The sequence below is a fragment of the Malaya genurostris genome, chromosome 2 (assembly GCF_030247185.1).
Source record: "Malaya genurostris strain Urasoe2022 chromosome 2, Malgen_1.1, whole genome shotgun sequence".
NCBI classification, from domain to species: domain Eukaryota; kingdom Metazoa; phylum Arthropoda; class Insecta; order Diptera; family Culicidae; genus Malaya; species Malaya genurostris.
Window position 1 is genome coordinate 258,348,507 of NC_080571.1, and position 20,146 is coordinate 258,368,652.

At 33.8% G+C, this 20,146-nt stretch overlaps 2 protein-coding genes across 2 annotated transcripts in view; both read right to left on the reverse strand.

Annotated features, from left to right (window-relative positions):
* LOC131429650 (protein Atossa) overlaps nt 1–6,556 on the reverse strand; it is a 51,766-nt gene extending 45,210 nt beyond the window's left edge. The window contains exon 1 of the mRNA XM_058593918.1: nt 5,885–6,556. The gene's annotated coding sequence lies outside the window, so the exon portion shown is untranslated. The remainder of the gene's footprint in view (nt 1–5,884) is intronic.
* Nucleotides 6,557–8,853: 2,297 nt separating this feature from the next.
* LOC131429649 (uncharacterized) lies at nt 8,854–18,977 on the reverse strand. The gene has a single exon (XM_058593916.1). It carries the CDS (start codon nt 18,949–18,951, stop codon nt 8,935–8,937), a length of 10,017 nt encoding a protein of 3,338 aa, XP_058449899.1. The 5' UTR covers nt 18,952–18,977; the 3' UTR covers nt 8,854–8,934.
* Between the last annotated feature and the right edge of the window lie 1,169 nt (nt 18,978–20,146).

The following is a 20,146-nucleotide window of genomic DNA, read 5'->3' on the forward strand; positions in this document are numbered from 1 at the left end:
AAAGATTTATAAAAAGAAATTAAACATAGATTTACTCTTTTGCGAAATGAAAATTTCGCTAAAGAAGTTGAACAAATTAAACCATATTCTAAACCTTTCTGGAAACTTTCTAAGGTTCTGATGAAACCTCAGAAACCAATTCCTGCTCTCAAGGAAGGAAATCAAATACTTCTTACAAATGTCGAAAAAGCTCAAAAACTTGCTTAGCAGTTCGTGAGTGTACACAATTTTAATTTGAACGTTGTGAGTCCTATTGAAAATGAAGTCTCACTGAAATATGAGCATACTTCAACCCAAGTGTTATCACACGATGACATTATTGAGACGAATTTTGACGAAATTAAATCAATTATTAGGAAACTCAAAAACATGAAGGCTCCTGGTAATGATGGATTTTTTAATATTCTTATTAAAAATCTTCCCGATGTTGCCTTGAGACTCCTGGTTAAAATTTTCAACAAGTGTTTTTCATTAGCTTACTTCCCAAAAAGATGGAAAAACGCTAAAGTAATTCCTATCCTGAAACCTGATAAAAATCCAGCAGAAACATCAAGTTATCGACCATTTAGCTTACTTTCTTCTATCAGTAAACTTTTTGAAAAAATTATCTTGTTGAGAATGATGTCTCATATAAATGAGAATTCAATTTTTTTACCAGAACAGTTTGGATTTCGTCATGAACATTCAACTACTCATCAACTTGTCAGAGTAACAAACATGATAAAAGCAAATAAATCTTCTGGGTTATCCACTGGAGTTGCTCTTCTAGACATAGAAAAAGCATTCGACAGTGTTTGGCACAAAGGTTTAATAGCAAAAATGTCTGATTTCCAGTTTCCTATTTATTTGATCGAAATGATTCAAAATTATTTAACTGATCGTACTCTTCAGGTTAGCTATCAGAATTGTAAATCTGAATTGCTACCCGTACGAGCCGGTGTTCCGCAGGGTTCGAGCGTAGCTCCAATCTTGTATAATATTTTTACTTCTGATCTTCCAAATCTACCCGTTGGTTGTCAGAAATCGCTATTCTGTGACGACACAAGTCTGTTAGCCACAGGTAGAAATCTAAGAGTGATCTGCAGTCGCCTACAAAGGAGTTTAAATATTTTCAGTGATTATCTGTCAAAATGGAAAATTAAACCAAATGCAGCAAAAACGCAATTAACTATCTTTCCTCATAAGCCAAGAGCTTCTTTTCTTAAACCAAACAATAATCACATTCTCAAATTGAATGTCTTGGAATTGACATGGTCTGATCAAGCTAAATACTTAGGTTTAACGTATGACAAAAAACTCACTTTCAAGGATCACATTGAAGGAATCCAGGCAAAGTGTAATAAATATATTAAATGTTTATATCCTCTTATAAACAGAAATTCTAAGCTCTGTCTAAAAAACAAATTGTTAATTTATAAACAAATTTTCAGACCAGCCATGCTTTATGCAGTACCAATTTGGTCAAGTTGTTGTTCCAAGGAAGAAAACGCTTCAAAGGATTCAGAATAAAATTCTGAAAATGATTTTAAAGCGTCCTCCCTGGTTTAGTACAAATGAGTTACACAGACTCACAAATATAGCACCATTAGATGTAATGTCACATAATATTATAAGCAAATTCCGACAGAAATCGATGCAATCTTCAATTGAATCGATTCGCTCTCTGTATTAGTTAGTAAGTTAGTATATAAGTTTCTTTTCCCCATTACACAATACAAGTAGGTTTAGAATTTTCCGTACACAAAAAATCTCAGAATTGCGGAAGCAAATAATATTCTCATGGAAATAATCAAATCATATATATATATATATATATATATATATATATATATATATATATATATATATATATATATATATATATATATATATATATATATATATATATATATATATATATATATATATATATATATATATATATATATATATATATATATAATAGGGCTGAAAAGTCACCACTTGTGGCTGAACACCCAATTTAAATCTTAATAATTTAATTTTAACTCATATTCCAATAAATAGTTATTAAAAAAAAAAGTAAACCGTAATGTGATACAAACTTGATTTGAATTTGATAATGAAAAGTATGCTTACGTGGAATTTCATGAAATAACTAATAACGAGAGGAAATCAACTACTAATTTAGCCCAAGTAATCACTCATTATGATTATGGGATCCGATTTTGCTCAATATAATTAAGAAATAAGACTTGTGAACTACAACTACTGGACCCTAGAACTTATGATGCAGTAAATAGCTGTACTTCACAATCCTCTCAAAAAAATTGAGGCGGAGCTCTAATGGGATAAAGGTGATATTCGATCAAAACATTTCCTGCATTTTAGTCCTAAAAAGCCAACGTGGTTGTGATGGTCAGTTTGCGCATGCCATAGGACTGTAAACTTTGAAGACAACGAAAGATGACAGTGAGCATTTCTTTGTGTGCAAACGTATGTCAGACGTCTGGGTGCATCGGGTGCTGCCATTGTTGTCTGCTGTATAACGCTACTGAAAGTAGTTCGATGGTCGCTTTTATTTTTTTTTGTTTATTCATGCGCCGGAATAAGGACACACAATTCTTCCTCCATGACCAACTAAGAAGATGGGGTTATTTGTTTATAGAATAAACATTCAAATGTAATGGAAAATAGCTTTTGAGTGTCGTAAGTGAAGAATTAGTTTAAGGAGAGTTACAGCACATCAAATGATAATTGTAATCATAACTGGAATTATCAAAGTTTGTTTTATTCCCTACCTCGCAAATAGGGTTAGAAAAAGTGTTGAGATTATAACCAGTACAGTTCGAACACAAAAAGAAACGTTTGTCCACAAAGTAATTATTAGTAAATAGGTCCTGAAGCTTTTTTCGAGAATTACTAAATTTTATTTTGAAGCTATGAATTTGAAATAATCTACAAAACTGCAGAGTTATTGTAAAACAATACAAAAAATTACATTGTTGTAATCTCCGGTGCTTGATACACGTAAAATTATTCAGACATTCAAACGATTTCCCGCTGTTTATAATTCCGCTTAAAAACTCATAAGATAATTAATTTGGTAACTTCTTGGAGCAAACACGAAACCGAAAATTGTGTTGAATTTGGCTAAATCTACCGTATGCTGTATCTTCAAACGTATCAATGCATGTGTGTAAAACTAAATTCGGAACTGTAACAGTGGATTTTTCACAATTTTTACTACTACGAAATATATTACGAAAATTGACAGCAGTCCTGCCAGATCTTGAATAATTATGTCAATTAAGATATATTAAAATATTAAGATACATTAATGTTGGTCATCGCACCAGCAAGCAACCAAATCGGACACAGAAACAGAACCTAATGATCGGAACATGATCTCAGATGTAGTATAGAAAGGTTACCACGAGGTATCCAGTATACATACTGATATACAAATAAATTGATTAAAAGATAGGCTACACATATGTTCTCGGACAAAAGTTTTATGTGGCCGAGACTACATGGAACAACTTCAACCAATAGAAATATGTCTTCGATAATAAGAAAAATTGTGTTTGGCCAGCAGTTTACAGCTGTTGATAAAAAAAACAAAATTTTGTGTTAGATAGTTTTACAAGAAAGAGTTGATTTGATAAATAGTTAAACGTGAACCGCACAACACACAACTTATCAGGTTATCATGAATATGTGAAGTTAAGTAACAACTAAGCACAAGCAATTAAAAACACAATAATAATAATAACAATTTAATAACCACAATCTGTGGTCGCCCAGCATTTGCCACAAGCTTTTATTTAGAAGCTCAATGAAAAGACGCATCACACTAGAGATGGGCAATCCGTTCACGAACGTCTCAAAAGAGCTAATTCTTCTGGAAGAATAAGTGAACAATGGTTCTTTGTTAAATAACGATAGTTCTCTAATCTTTGATTAAGGTCTATAAGAAAGTATATTAAGAACGGTATATTTTTCGATACTGTCGTAGTTTTTGAGAAAACAGTAGAAATCGCAATAAATAAATGCAAAAAAGTCACTACACTCACTATTAAGAAGTTTGTTATCAACGGAATATTTGTATATTTGTATATCAAACACAAAGTTTTTGTACAGGTAGAGTTCAAGAATTTCGATTCAATTAGGTTTTATTATTATTATAATTATTATTATTAACTACGATTCATTTTAACTTCTAACTTTTGGGGTTCAAGTTGCGTTGTACAGTATGGCACCACAAATGAGCGCGTGGTAATACCGTTGCACAGCTCATGTTAGACCGATATTAATGGTTTGCATATATATATTCAAGAACATGCATTTGAATTGGACTGAATATGTGAACAAATCAGTTGTCAAATAGTTCGATGTCAACATTTGATAAGGGCACATAAACCAATGAGAGTTTCTCTTTGTTTACTTTCTCTTTTGTGAATATTTCCTTAGGCCCTTTTGAAATGTTGACGTCGAGTTGACGGTGATCCAGCCAATTTTGTGAGATTATATTATGTTCGAATGAAAATTAATTTAAATTGCTATGCACAATGAAATCAAAGACGAAACATACACCATAAGGCTAACTTTCTAATAAGTGCCGTTGTATATTTTCTAAGGCTTTATGCTGAATTAGTTTGTATATTTGAGTATTTGTATAAAGCATCCTACATTATTCTTTTTTCATTGTAAATTTCCATGTTTTTCAATTAACTAGAGCTATAAAAAATTCTTAGATATAAGTACTGAAAGTTAATATCAACTAAAATAAAAAAATTATTGCGAGTTCTTTCAAAAATAAATGTAATAGAAAGGTTAGGTGAATTCTGCTTCATACCTGACGCATATTATCGAACATTTCGAAAACAAAACCCAAATTTTGTAACATATTCTTTTTATTCGACATTTCAATATATAGTTTTTTTGAAGAACTTGTTTTTCAATGAGTATTTGTATAATTATATTTTAAACCCGGATTTGTACCCCAGCAAAATGAAGGTAAACAGGAATTTTTTACGTAACTCAGAGACTTGCTTATCAAAAAACTATTTATGTATTTATATCGTTTATTTATACCCAGCTTAAACATAAATATTATTATAGGAACTAAAGGTGTTGGAATGAAACTGGTTCGTTTATTTGTAAATACATAGAAATTTAGCAATTTTGAAGAGATTTCACTTCTATGATACAAATATGAAAGTGTTTATGAATGTAAAACGTCACCAGAGCGTTCTAGGGTTATCACAGCAAAGAACTTCGCAGAGTTCAGCGGGTAAGAAATAACAGTAGAAATAAACACAAAAAAAGTAATTAATGTAGCAACAGCAATTCTACGAAATGTTAAAGTTGAATATGAAAATTGCTGGTAAATAGATAATTGTTTATAAAAAATGCGTCTAGATTCCCAGTGTAATAGTGATGTAACAGCAGCCCGTGACACCAAAAGCGCCGTCTAGTGAAAAATGGATGCGTAAATGCTAGGTTTACTTGATTTATGGTGGTTGGCTTCGTATAACATTTGTTAATATAGTTCACATGGACGGCTGTTTCAAATCGTGAGTTACTATTGAGTTACTCTGACAGCTGATTATGTTGACAGCTAACTGTCGAATCCCTCGGTTCTTATTTTGCTTATGCTATAATCAAGTGAGTGTATCGACTGTATCACATATAGCAAAACACCCCAGCCGTGTACAATACAAACAAAGAAGAAAGCCAACAAGAACTCACTACCATGTAATAATCATTAACAATTAATAACCAGAAATGAAAAAATGAGCCATTTCAATGATCGATTATTACCAAATCTAAAAAAGATTCAAACGTCTGACTTTTCATAAATACGATTATGCAAAAATCAATGTATAATTGAAACGGATACAAATAAAAATTTTTTACTCACCTTACTCAAATAAATTCGGAATAACTCGATCAAACGAAGACAATGTTATATAAATCCATTTCTCATGCACGAAAAATCTTCTTTAACTAACTTTATAAGCATTTTGGTTGAAGTCAGGGCTGGTATATAGAATATACCGTATTCGCTTTTATTACACTCCCGCAAATAATTTTTCAGAGAGCCACACTAACACTTATAGATCAATTATTTTTTTCAACTTTCGATTCATCTATTGTTCTTCGAGTCTTACACACAATCGATTTCAGACAACTTTATATGAGAATACAAAATGTCGCCCTGATCCTTCACCGCTGCTTAAAAATGTCACGATGAATGTTTTGCTCCACCCTTATGATTGCACTATTCAACTTGAGAACAATGTCTGCCTTAGCGATATAAGATTACTGATCACAAAAAATGTTCGAAAATGTTAATCATGTTCAATTGATTCCACTCATTTTTATCTGCTCAAGTTCATCACACTTATCAACTTCAAGTATTCTGTCTATTTTGCAAAAGCACAGTATGTAACAGTTCATCTATATCTGTTGTTGCAACAAGGATGTATCAGCTCAATTTGGCAAAAGTACACTCCAGGATCATTTATTGAGCGGACGCGTTTGACGAAAGTATTATTCCACTACTCTTTTCAAAACTCGAACCGCTCACCACCGCAGTTTACAAATGACTGAGCTCTCGATGGTGAGTGGTTGCTATGATCGAGCAACTGAGTTCACATTTAAAGTTATGGGTGTGCGTGCCTCTGGAGATGGTACGTGTTTTGACAAAACAGCTGACAAACAGTGAGCATACCTGATATACACTTGGACCTCAGATAACTCATATTTTGGTAAGAATGTATTCGAAAATTCTAATAATTTAGGGTAACAGAAGTATTTTGGCCCACTTTAGGATTGATTTTATTTCGGCCCGCTTTGTAAAAATATCCACCAAATGTTGTAATATCTTTGAAAAACCCTTCCGCAGTGAGTAATTTAGTGTGATTAGCTTCAAATTTATGCAACATATACACTTAACATCGATTAAATCCATAAAATTTGGTAGGTGGGCCAAAATACTTCTGTTACCTTACTGCGTATATGAAAAATCGGGTGTATTCACTTAAGATTATTCGAGTACTTATATTAGTAGGGTGACAAAATTATCAATATTTATCACTCATCTATAGCCGATCACGAATAAGAAAAAAAAATAATTATGAAAATACCAAATCGCGAGGAAGTCTAAAAAGCCATTCATATTTTTGTTCTGACGTGAAGTCTTTCAACTAAAATTAAAATGATTGGAATTGGGAAAGTGAACATTTGCCTAAAAATACATCCCAGAGGTTGAAATCAAACCAATCAACTTTTTCCACAAATATAATTGTTGATTTTAATTTTGCAATAATTATGGTTTCGGCTTTACCGGTCTGTTGAATAAGAATGGCTGTTATATACTGCCCGACGTTTCGAACACTGTCTTTTTCAAGGGAAACTGTAAGTTTATTGGTTATGAAAGATATTACAAAAACTTTAAAACTGTGCGTTAACTCACTATTTTTTCGTTCCTCGTCTAAAAATAGTATGCCCACGAACGGTTGTTTACATAATATGTGATTTTAATCACATTTTCTTTCTTATCGTTCATCCAGTGAAGCCATTAGAGATTTATTGTATATCTTTACCTCTTGAATATCTAGAATAACTAAGACTTTATGACAACGGTACTGGATCAGATTTTATCTTATTACAGAATGTAAACTATAAAAATCTATCAGTGACAGAAGACTTGGTAACCTTTCACCGAAAAATGAAACTACAATGTCTCACATTTTCTATCATTTATTAAATTATCAAGCCAGAGATTTGTTTCAATCTCGACAACTAGCCAATTCCACAAAAAAATGCTTGGCGTGACTAGGGATGTCGGAATGTCGATCGATTAATCGAATATTAACCGAGTTGATCGACTGAAATATAATAAAATTATTTGAAAATAATATTCGATTATTAAGTCAATCGAGCAGTTCGACAAATCCAATAACGATAATCGATTAATAACTCTGATGATCGATTAAAACTTAGTTGATTAGTTTAAAAATCATATTTGATTATTGAATATGGAAGTAACTCGAGATAATCGAGTAATTCGAAAAATCCGAAAGTGGAACAATTTGCATACATTTTAAAGATTAACTAACAATTTATCGACTCATGAAATATTCATCAAAAGTATAAGATATTTCCTAAATAGAAATTGAAACCAAAGCCAAAACATTTATGGCTGTTTTCCTCCATTTGATATTCATCTTCAGAAGCATATTGAGCGTATTAGATCCTGGTTGAATATGAAGCATACGTATAATGAGCTTTAGCAATACATAAACAAAATTCTAACTTAATGTTTGGAGAATAGTTGAAAATTCAAAAAAAAATTGAATGAAACTTAGACATATTACATAAAATATCACAATTAGGTTAAAACCTTTAACTCCAGCCATATAAAAAATAATTGGATGAATAACTTTTTTTATCATGTTCTAGGCCTTGGACAAATTGGGAAAACACATTAGAATACAATAATACAATCAACTGAAAAATCTGTGCAGTTATTATTTTTAAATTTATGACAAAAAAATGACTCGCGGCCTTCACGTTATCGCACGCAGCAGTGTTGTTGCATTTTTCATGACCTCATGGAATGGAAGATGGAAGAGCTTTCTCCGCTCATGGAAAATTTCCGCTCCGCAACACTGGCGCGTGCGAAAGCATCATGCCGTGAATCATTCGTTTCGTTATAAGTTTTAAAATAATTGCCGGTCCTGTACCTACAAATCGGTACCTACGAATAGGATACTGTAATAGGATAGGTGATAATCATCTGGAATTGCGAGAAAGCCAAAAGAAAAGAAAATACATGCATAATATAATTCAAAGAAACTGTCTAAAACTAACACTTTTGCCATTTTACAATAATTCTTTTACGTTAATTTTACAGACGAATGAAAGCACAAACATATTACATTCGAGTTACAGTGAAGAATTAAATTATTCTACCAATATATGCGATGCAATTAAGGGAACTTTGTTTCCACACTGGACAAAATAATCTCCATTCATTAATATAGAGCCATCAATAAAGTTGGTGTAATTATCGTTATGGAAAGTAAGTATGCTATCTTGATGAGACTTTGACACGATAATAGTTTCCATCAATTCTTCTTCCAAAGCATCCATTCGATTCGAAAGATGAACACTACTATGTGCTTCAGAATTTTCAGAATATGTTGTGATATCATCCTTCAAATCGCACCAAATATACCTAGCCCAAGATAAAGCTACATTAGTAATAGTCTCAACCGTTTTAATTTTGTCTAACAGTTTTTCTAATCTGTTCGTTAAATTTATAACTTGATTTGTATCTGTTAGTTTCGTACTAGCAGCTTTTCCGTTGAATATGGTTAACAATGACCATATCTGATTTTTCATGTTTGATACTGCTCTGGGTGTTACTATAGCCAACAATATCATTCCGTTAAAGTAATCTAGCACATTACCGACAGAATAAGATGTGAAAATTAAAGAACTCTTTTCTCCATTACAAGCTACAGACGCTTTTCCGAAGTGTTCGATAGGTTTACAGGATGAGAACGAATCATTAGTCAAATACTTTTCATCCCAAGACTTCGCGTAAATTTCGTATTGTGAATTCAATCCAAAACACTTTACAGAAAGTTGTGTGTTGGGTTCATTAATATAATAGCAATTATTGAGAGTGTTCATTCTTGAATGTTTTTTATAGCTTTTTAAATTTCTCAAATCAGTAGTATTTGAACAATTAGAACTTCTTCCAAAAACAAATTGTTTCAATCGCATATATCCTCTTAAAAAAGTGTCAAATAATGTGAAGTGAGTAGTAGCTGAGCTCAACATATTTGATTGATATATTGTTGGGTAATTTATTACTTGAAGTTGACAGCATTCTATATTACGTATCTTACGCAATCCTTCCCGTTGATCAATATTCTTAATATCATCTATTGCGGTAACGATATCTCCCGTAACATTTTTAAGCGGCTCATATTTAGAAGCTTCGTACAAAACAGACTGAACTGTTTCGAGAAAGCTATCGGAAAATGACTGTTTTGGTCTAATCACAATAGTCTGTGCTAAACCGGGATAACGTACTAATTGATTGGATAATCCTTTTAGAGTAATTTTGATTTGATTGAATAGTTCGACAGAGTCTGTAAAATAAGTCTTAGTATCTATTAAAAATTGATCCATAGTAATTCCTTTCCTTGGAATGAGAAATTTCAAATCTTTGACTTTGTTTAAAACACCTGATTGTATTTTTTGCAAGTCTGGAGATATAGACATTCCAAAACTAGCACCCATCGTCACTTTCCACACCGTGTCAGGACTTTTCCAGTTCCAATCCCAAAAGCTGTAGTTTCCATCATTTGCCGTTGATCCACTATACAGGGCTATACCTCCAGTACTAACAGACACTACTCCTACAAATACAATCTTTGATGTTCCACTTAGTGCAATAAATTGGCTATGAACTTTGCCTACACCAGCGAACAATGTTGCTCCGGTGAGACTGCCAGAGAAGAGAGAATTCCATGTTTGGGGACTTGACCAGTTCCATTCAATCGGATTCCAATTTTTATTCGCAGCAGCACTACTGAAATACGCAAATCCAACCGATGTTGTCGCTATCAATCCTCCTGCAGCTACCCCCGAAAGCCCTACAGAAGCGGTGAGAAATGTGAAAGACGCTCCAATTCCAGCTGGAGCTAATGCTCCTAAAACTCCACCCGTAATACCTCCTATTAGAGAAGGTTTAAGCTTCCACTTACGTGGATTAAACGAATTATTTGCGGCGGATGCTCCCAAGTACGCTCCTACTCCAGCAAATGCTAAAGCAATCACGAAAGCAAATTGTCCATCAGGATCGATCAAAGAGATCGGAGAATTTCCAGCGTATACATACGGGCTAGGATATTGTTCCTTGGGATCGATTTGATAGAATCGACCAACTTCAGGGTCATACAAACGAGCATGAAAATTGTACAATCCAGTTTCTTCATCCCATTCTTGCCCAGTATAACGATACGCGATTCCTCCTTCTGGGTCGCTAATATATTCTCGCATCAGCTGTCCATAGGGAAGATAATCATAAGCTGCTACCACTTCACTATTTCTTACAACCAATCGAATAGAGCCTTCATGATCCGCGAAAACACTATAGAATTGACTGTCGCGGATAAATCCAATTAAATTATCACCCGTATACACATATGCAGTACCACGAACATAACGTGTATTGTCACCTTCCAAATATGTAACATCATAGTCCATCAAGCATTTTCCTTCAGTATTGCGCATATAAAATTTTTCTTTCAAAATGTGCCCATTACGTCCTTTGACACGCTTACATATCCGCTCACCGCGAACATCATATTCAAACGACACCGTTCGTCCATCTGACATTTCAATTTTCGTGGCTCTTTTGATTAAAGGATCATACTCGATCTTATTGATTCCTTTATGCGATGCTTTTGTTACACTTCCTTCAAAGTTGTGATGCATGGAAAACTCAATTTCACGTATAGATTCAGTTTTCAGATCTACAAGAAAAACCTTCGAAATTTTGTTGGTATTTTCAATGTATTCCATTCGGTAACGTTTAAATCCTGTATAAAAATGAATATGATTACCGTTTGCATCTATATCATACGATTGCACATCTGCGTTCGATTTCCCCAAAGAATTTGCAAAATGATCGTATAATATTGAAGCTATTTGACCAAAATGTTTTGAATATCCCCTTAATATCCGTTGTAATTCTGGGTTTAACGCTTTTGTTGATTTGTCGGATCTCATTCCTACAAAATTTTCAGCCAACAATTCTTCCCAAGTAGCGTTGCAAATTCGTTCTTGGTTGATTGGGTCATAGCTATACCAAACTTTGCAAATGGTTTTGAATATTGGCTCTGATATATCTTTTCGTGTTTTGATTGCACTGGCAAAAAGGATTTCTAACGATGCAGCATTAGTGTGATTGGTTATTCTTGGATGAAATAAAGACTTTCCTTCTAGAGCATGACAAACTACACTGTTGCTGCAATCGGTGGTGATAAAGCCTGCTGTTTTAAGTATGTTCCAAATAGCTTTTGATTCAGAAACGGTTATCCCACGAATATGTTTAGACAATGTTGTTTCTGTTAAAGGATTCAAAGATAATTCGTTATGGCTTTGAAAATATTTAGCCTTTATCAATTGTTTATGATTTTCGTAATCGTATCGATGCCCATACGTTGAACTAAATCCATTTGTCAATGCAGCTGATATGGAATTTGATCTACTCCCAGTATTACATATTGAAGGCATTTGAAGCTCCAACGCCGGGTAAAAGGTTTTTTGCGGTCTGCTGTATTCGTCCAGATATCCAAGTTTTCGAAGAGATTGGAAGCAAAGTTTTGCCTGATCAATATTAGTATCATTGGTTATAAAATGTGTTGGTTTCAATTTCAACAATTCAAAATTACTGTTGCTGTGCCAAGTTGCATTGAAAGTAGTAGCGGAAATAGTTCCATCACTAAACGATTGTGCACCATAGCTATTGGAGATATAATCTACAGTTTCAGTTAAAAATGGATCCTGAATAGTCGACACATAACCTGGTTCATTGTAATTAAATAAGCGCTTGTACGTGTGACGACTATTTGGTTCAAAATGTAATTCCATTGGAACACCGGAAGCAGTGTATTTCAACGAAGCGATCGTACGATTATGTAAACGAATATTTTTAATTTTGCCAGCCACATTATAGTCATACGATAATTTAAGTAATTTTCCGTTTGTTATAAACGGGTATATAATTTCGATTACTTTGTCATTTCTATATTTATAGTAAATAGACAAGGATTTGACTGATGAAACAAAAATTTGATTTAGTATTTTTTTCTGATCATCAAACAAAAGGACTTCTGTAGTTGTTGTACCATTAGATACTTTTCGGGACTTTTGAACACGATTTCTGTGCGAAGGCGCAAGTTCATTTTCACCAAAATCATACATAATATAGTTTTCCGATGTCGGCAAAGAGGAATTATTCATTAAAAATGTGTTCAGTCTATACCTTGGTACGTCTAGTATACCCCTTCCGACAATTTTTCCGTCGAATCCGTAATTGTAATAAATTATATCATAAGTAGATAATTCTCGATCACCATGTATTATAAACCTAAGCAAACCTTCATCCGTGTACATTAACTCTTGCCTACCAGAGTCTGGGGTTAGTTTTTTTACTAAACGCCCCTTTGTGTCATATTGATAATAAATACCCCACATTTTCCGGAGGATCAATTCATCGGCATTCAATACAAGGGATTCAAATGAACTTGTCTTTGATAGTATATTACTTTTCTGATGATACATTGGTGGGAGCACACGTATTAGCCTATTTTGATCATCATACTCAAACGTGGTCAATCTGTGATTGTGATTCTTTACTTTGACTAGCTCGGCCACTTTATTTCCATATTTGTCTATTACACGAACTATTAAAGAGTCCTCAGAGCTTAGTTCGAAATCATGTTTGAAATTTTTCGCTAAAGGGAACAAAACTTTCAAAAACGCGACATTTGGGTTCGAACCATATTTAGTGCTATGGGGACCATCCACGGAATGTTGTTTTCCAGGCAATCCTACTGCAGACTTTATTTCCAAAGGGTCATCTCGATACGAAATCCATGTAAACGGATAACCTTCACAATCAGGATGAAGCTGATTTACAAGACCTTCAGCTTTTCTGTCTTGCAGGATGGTATTTAAATTTGACACAAATAGTGAATTGTAATTAAGAAAGGTGTGTCCTTCTAATTTCAACTTTGTCCATTTTGTTTTAAGAACAGGTCGATCAATTTCGTCATAAACAATCTGACGACAGTTGGTAGTGTTGTGATCTGTTAATACAATTTCTTGAATAGTAAGACCTAACTTATTTTGATAAAATACCCTTACCACTGGATTATACATAAAAATAATCTCAGATATAGATGTTTGTCCCACTGTTTTGAAATTTACATGTGACCAAATGTTTGAAGAAAAATCGAATTCTTTTTCTAATATTAAATGACCCTCTATCCAAACCACGAAGTGTGATTTTGTTAATATAAACGTGCATTCCCCTTCTGAATGTACGATAGTCGATTGATAATTGTTAACTTTTAACTTGATTTGACCTTCGTGTTGAAATATTTTCACAGAAAAATCACCCAAGGAAAGTAAAACACTGCCAATTCCTGAAAAGGAGTACAAAAACCTTACACCTAGAATTTCCGGAGAGTATTTCAATATTTCGCTGTAACTTTTATCTCTAGAACTATATTTCAGTTCTCCAAACATCGGTCGCATTTCAACCAGCGACAATAAATCTCCATTTTTTGTCATCGCTGAATTTCTCGATTTCATTGCATAGAAATCAACCGTGCCTTGCTCAGAAATTCGTGCAACAATATTTCCTAAATAATCATACATCGTTTGACTCAACAACCCCGAATTAGTTAAAACAGCACGAGTCTTTCCGGTTTTATAATGCAATATATTGATTTGAAAACTAAAATCTAACGGTGTGAAAAAGATATGATCGACATCCATAGGATGAATACTATCATTTTTCAGTTCTATATCAAAACGAGATGTATCATTTTTGGTCTCACTGCGATATGCGACTTCTACGTAGAACCATTGACCAATGCGTTTTTGAATTTGTCCGTGGAGTTCTTTCAACAAAGTGTTATTCGTTGAAAGCACTTTCATTGTTAAACTATGAGCAATAAAATTTCTTTGATTTGTGCGTATCCAACAGGCTGCCAAGTAAGACAATCCGTTCAGTTTTGGTTGGAATTGGCTTGTAATCGAAAATCCAGCAGGCAACCGCAGAAAGTTATTTGAATGCTCTTGTCGTATCAACTTCATATCGAAGATCCATTTTTTATTTACTCCAATACGATTCACTTCATATGGTTCAAATCCGTAATATGACACAACCTCTTGTGAAATTTTGTATGGACGAAAATCCGCGATTCTATAGCGTCCTAAGCGATCTGTCAATATAGCATTGTTATCAAATGGTTCGTTTTTGGATTCTGTCTCAGTATTTATTACCTTTACAACTTGTCCCCTAGAGTTATGAACAGTTTTGTTGCTATTGGTCATCGTGGTTAAATTGAAAGATTCTTCATACCACCCGAACTCTAGTTTTCCAGCAGGAAAAATTTTCGATTTGGTGAATGTAAAACCATCGGAATATTGTTCAGCTTCTGTCAAGTTATATTCGAATGTAGTATGTTGTATATTTTGCTTATCATGAATAAATGTTTGCTTTACAACAACATTTTCACGAAAATCGGTAAGAGATTTAATAGACCTAATTGTAACCGACTTTTGGTTCTTAGTCACCGTCACAATGGCGACGTTATTACTAATTTTGCTCATCCTTTCTCCTTTAGCTAAATGGTAAATTTTGTTATTTGAAAAAGTGAAAATTTTATCACCGCCTCCACTAGAGTTTTGAATTCCAATATATGTCGGATAGTTCAACAGGAGATCGTTGCCATATGGTGTATCCAAATTCAAAATCAAGCTATCACCTTTCAAAAGTTCAAATGTCGCGTTTCTGTCAGATTTTGATAGTTTGTACGATTCACCTAATTCTAATGTGAAATTGGATATGTTTATTTCAGACTGAGGAATTTCTTGATAGCTCCAACGCATTCCATCGAATCTAAATTTGCTAGAAGCGGAAACTACATAATCACTATTAACAAAAACTTCTAATTTAGCCGGATCAATTGCGAATCGAATACTTGCTGTGACATTTTTATAAATTTCACGAAGTTGGCTATCAAGATTTTCGAAACTCTCACGTCGATATTTATTCTTTTCAGCATCTGATGCGTGAGGATGTTTACGAATTTCCGCTTCCACATTTTCTTTAAGTTTATTTACTTCATCTTGAACAGAACCAGTGTGTGATTTAACTATTAGTTCATATTTACCATTAGCATAGCGGTAACAAACATTAAAATAGTTGTTGTCAATGGGAGGAAGATGGAGAACGTAAGTTTCTAAATCTTCTATCAAAACAGAGACCGTTTCCTGATTGATTATTTCATATTTCTCGTTAAAAACTTTAAAATGCATGTTTGAGTAAAACTTGTTTTTTGCTAGGGATAATGTTCTAATAACTATTGCGTTATGGTGCGTATTAAGAATCCCTTCCATGAAAAGACTTTGAAGATTTTTCATAGTATCACTATCCGTTCCAAAACTTTCGAGGACTTGCATACTAAATTTCATCATATTGGTGCCGAATGGCAAAATTTTTGTTATCCAGGTACCAATGTCGTCCTGAAAGCCCACACGTAACTCTAAATCGTCATATGTAATATAAGCATACGAAAATGCTCGGACTATTGCATTGGATGAAAGTTGATTCGAAACATTAATTACGTCCCATCTTTCAGCAATTAACTGTACAATTGACAGTTTCTTACCGTTTCTTATTAAAACGTATGACTTCCCGATCATAGTGATACTATCTTTCGGGAGTTTCATATACGAAACGTCCGCAGACCAACCGTATACATTTTTTTTGAATAAACACAACTCTTTGTGGTTCTCATGAGATAAAGAAACGATAAAAAAGTGATCGAATGTAAAAATTTCATAGCTTGTAACAAATTCTTTACCAAGATGAGGAAATGTCAACGCTGCTAGGTCAATAGTCTTTGATCCAACGACGTCTCGTGCCATTATGCGTACTTGACCCGACTCAGTTTTCCCACTTACTATCGTATAACCAGCCCCGTAGGTGACCTGAGCATCAGAAAAAAAATTAAACTTGTTGGCGGTAGAAGCGGTTGAAAAATTTATATGTCCATAGGAAAACTTCGACACAAGCCCATTAGGATAGTGAATTTCAGTAAGTTCTCCCTTTGAACCATCATACTTGAACTGTAACACCGGTAATCCAATTTGATCAATAGAAATTAAACGTGGTTTAGTTCTAATCAGACTATATTGGAATTTTACTTCCTGATTGTAGCTTATGGTGCGCACGAAAAATCCTACTAATAATTTTGTATTATATATTTGGTCATAGCTAAATCGCACGAAATCGCCATTGTTATTAGAAATTTTTATCAAATTTAATTTCTCCACATATTTTTTCCCCGAAGACAATGAGGAGTACGTAGGTTCATATATATATTTTAGAAAATTTTCATACTTGTCCTTTCGTAAGGAGAGAAACCAAATTAGTGGTTTCGCTTTCATAGAAACAGTCGTATTACTCATGCGCGGCCATTCATCGGACCCTGGTTCCCACTGGATCCAATCTATGTTATTGATTGATCCATACAAATACAGTTCTAATACAGTTTTTATTTCCCATTTATTGTCCGTTTTGTAAAATTTAATATTCACATCAGTAGATCCATCCAAAGTGAACGAAATATAATCCTTTGTATCCCTCTCATGTTTTGGCTTCAATAGAGATATAGCACCATCCTTTACCAGATAATATGTATGTTCTGTGGGAAATATGCTTCCCTTTCGATCGACATAAATGCAGTCGACAGGAAGAGTCCAACCAGAACCCAGAACATCTGCGATACCATATTCTCTAAACTTAATAGAATGAGAAATGGGTATTCCGAAAGCGTTTGGGACATTCACTATAGTAATGGTAAAGTCTAGTATTCCTAGCAGCGGATTTCTCGGATACAAGAAGGATTTGAAATCGAGCTGATCATGCAAAGGTACAACTGATCGATTGACTGTTGGCAGTAAAGGTATTGGAACTATATCAAACTCATCGTTTTCTCGATCGTCTTCTGTTTCTTCAGAAGCACTATCAGGAGATAGCTCTAATCGGAAAGAAATTATATCGCTACTAGTGACTGATACGAATCCTTGTTGTTTGTTTAAATAATACATAACGAACGATCTAGCATACCTACAGCTAACATTCAATTCTCTAGTACTCAAAATATTGACGATTTCTTTTGAATCTGGAACAATCGCCATTGCATTCAATCCTGCGGGTCCGTTTAGTATAAATTCATCCATACCATCTCCATCCATGTCGTACAGAACAGTAGAACCAATATGGTCGCTTTTCCATCCAAGTTTATCGGATAACACTGGTGCAAAGAATGTTGGTTTATAGCTTCGTAAAGATGCAATGTATCTATATACGTGCAATCCGCTTGAATTGAAATGGAATATATCGTGCATGAAATTTACATCTGAAGAAGTCCGTCCGAAAAAAATATTGTCCTCTTTTGTTTGCGAAAATGGTATCAAAGTGGAAAGAATATTTTCCATCAAGTGAGATTTCCCAATTTTAAAAATTCCGAGTTCGTTGCGCTTACGTACTATGAATGCTTGTTGGCTTGTTGAATCTACATACGCTAGGGTTATCATTGTATTCATGTTGTTCCAATATACCGCTAAATGTGGATTAGGATCCATCTTCCAAATAGAAAGCGGAGACAACCTCAAAGCTTCATCTTTGATTACAGCTTCAAAAGAGATATTTCCTGAAGAATCACGACTCATGATTCCAATTTGGGTTGGATCAGAGTAGAAGTAACCAATCAATAGACTATGGTCAGGTTGATTCCACCCATATGTGTCATGGTAGCGACCATCTGACGTTAGATAGTTTAATTTCATTTGGTCATCTAGTTTGTATACATGCAATCCAGTTCCACTTCTCAGAGTGATGAATCCATCGTTCGTAATAATCCATGGACAGTATTCGATTTCATCCGAAGCAGAGAAAATCGACCCCTGGCTCCACAAATAATGCCATTTATTAATCTTATCATTGTATTTAAAGCCTATAAGGGCTTGATCAGCTCTAATTAGCAACACTTGATGATTTCCATCGAAAAAGTTTACATTTTGGGTTTTGGTTTGCACTACTTCAGTTCTTAAATTGTTTAATAAGTGTTGCACCTCAACCGGGATATAATGCTTCATAATTTTGATTATATGAAGTAATGAAACGTCCGTCGAAATAGCAAGCGATTCTCCAACTAAATCGAATTATGTAGATGGTAACTTCATATACATAGAATAATTATCTATGGGAAAACCCCTATCAGTGTCCATCAGATTTTTTTTTATTTAAGCATCTACGTACCTAGCAACTTCCTTATTCAAACTGAACTATGAAAACAGTGTCGTTTGAGTTTCATAACCGATGGCTGAACCGATTTTAACAAATTTAGCTTCAAACAAAAGGCCTTAGGAATTTATAGAAAATCCCTGGATTTAATCTGTGTCCGACATTCAGTTCCCAAAAATTAGTGAAAAATTTTCAATTTTATCAGGGTTTTCATATAAGTTATCATGTAGTTAGAGTCAGTCCGAACCACCTATCTAATGATACCTGGAGAGAGAAGAATCTATTTTTACAAATTTAGATACAAATGACAATACTTGTGTTCTTGAATATGACTTCCGGATCCTATGGATGGTTTAGCCGATTTTCACAAACTGAGATATAAATAAAGGCGTCATATAAAATACCTGAACAACTCCCGATGCCGAAATTACAGGGTTATTAGTGTAAAAGTTTCAATTTTAAGTGTTTTTTTTGCAGAAAGGAACATGGTAGAGCAGAAATTTTATTAAAATTGGTTTAAAAATTCGTCTAATTTTTAAATACTGTTATTAGATGAACGAACATTTACAAACTTTAATCCAAATAAAAAGACTTACAGTGCAATGAGCACATACTAGGTTTGATCTAGATCACATTTCCAGTTCAGGTATTATAAGGTGTTGAATATTAAAAATTTCGAAACCATTATTGAAAGTGATGATAAAAAGAACGTAAAAACTTTTCGAAACTGAGCTGAAAACTGTTCCAATTTGTAAGTAACTAAATCGACTATATCAGTTCTCGTATTGCGGTCCCTGTATTCCGGTTCCGGAAGAACTTGAAACCTCACTTCGTTTTCCCAGAGATGGCTTGATCTTGTGTAGTGATCATTTATTTAACTTTTGGGATATGATGCAAAAATCACTTCCCCAAGGTCGTCAAAAGGTGAGATAACTAATGCCGTTTTTCATTGAAAAACACTGGTGGCGTGGATTGCTCTGGTTTTGCACTTTCGAGCAGAAATCTATCTATATCCTTGTGTCTATGACGACCTTTAGTCAAAAGAAA

Coding starts and splice junctions, on each gene's coding strand:
- LOC131429649 (XM_058593916.1), bottom strand. CDS start 18,951: ATGAAGCATTATATCCCGGTTGAGGTGCAACACTTATTAAACAATTTA.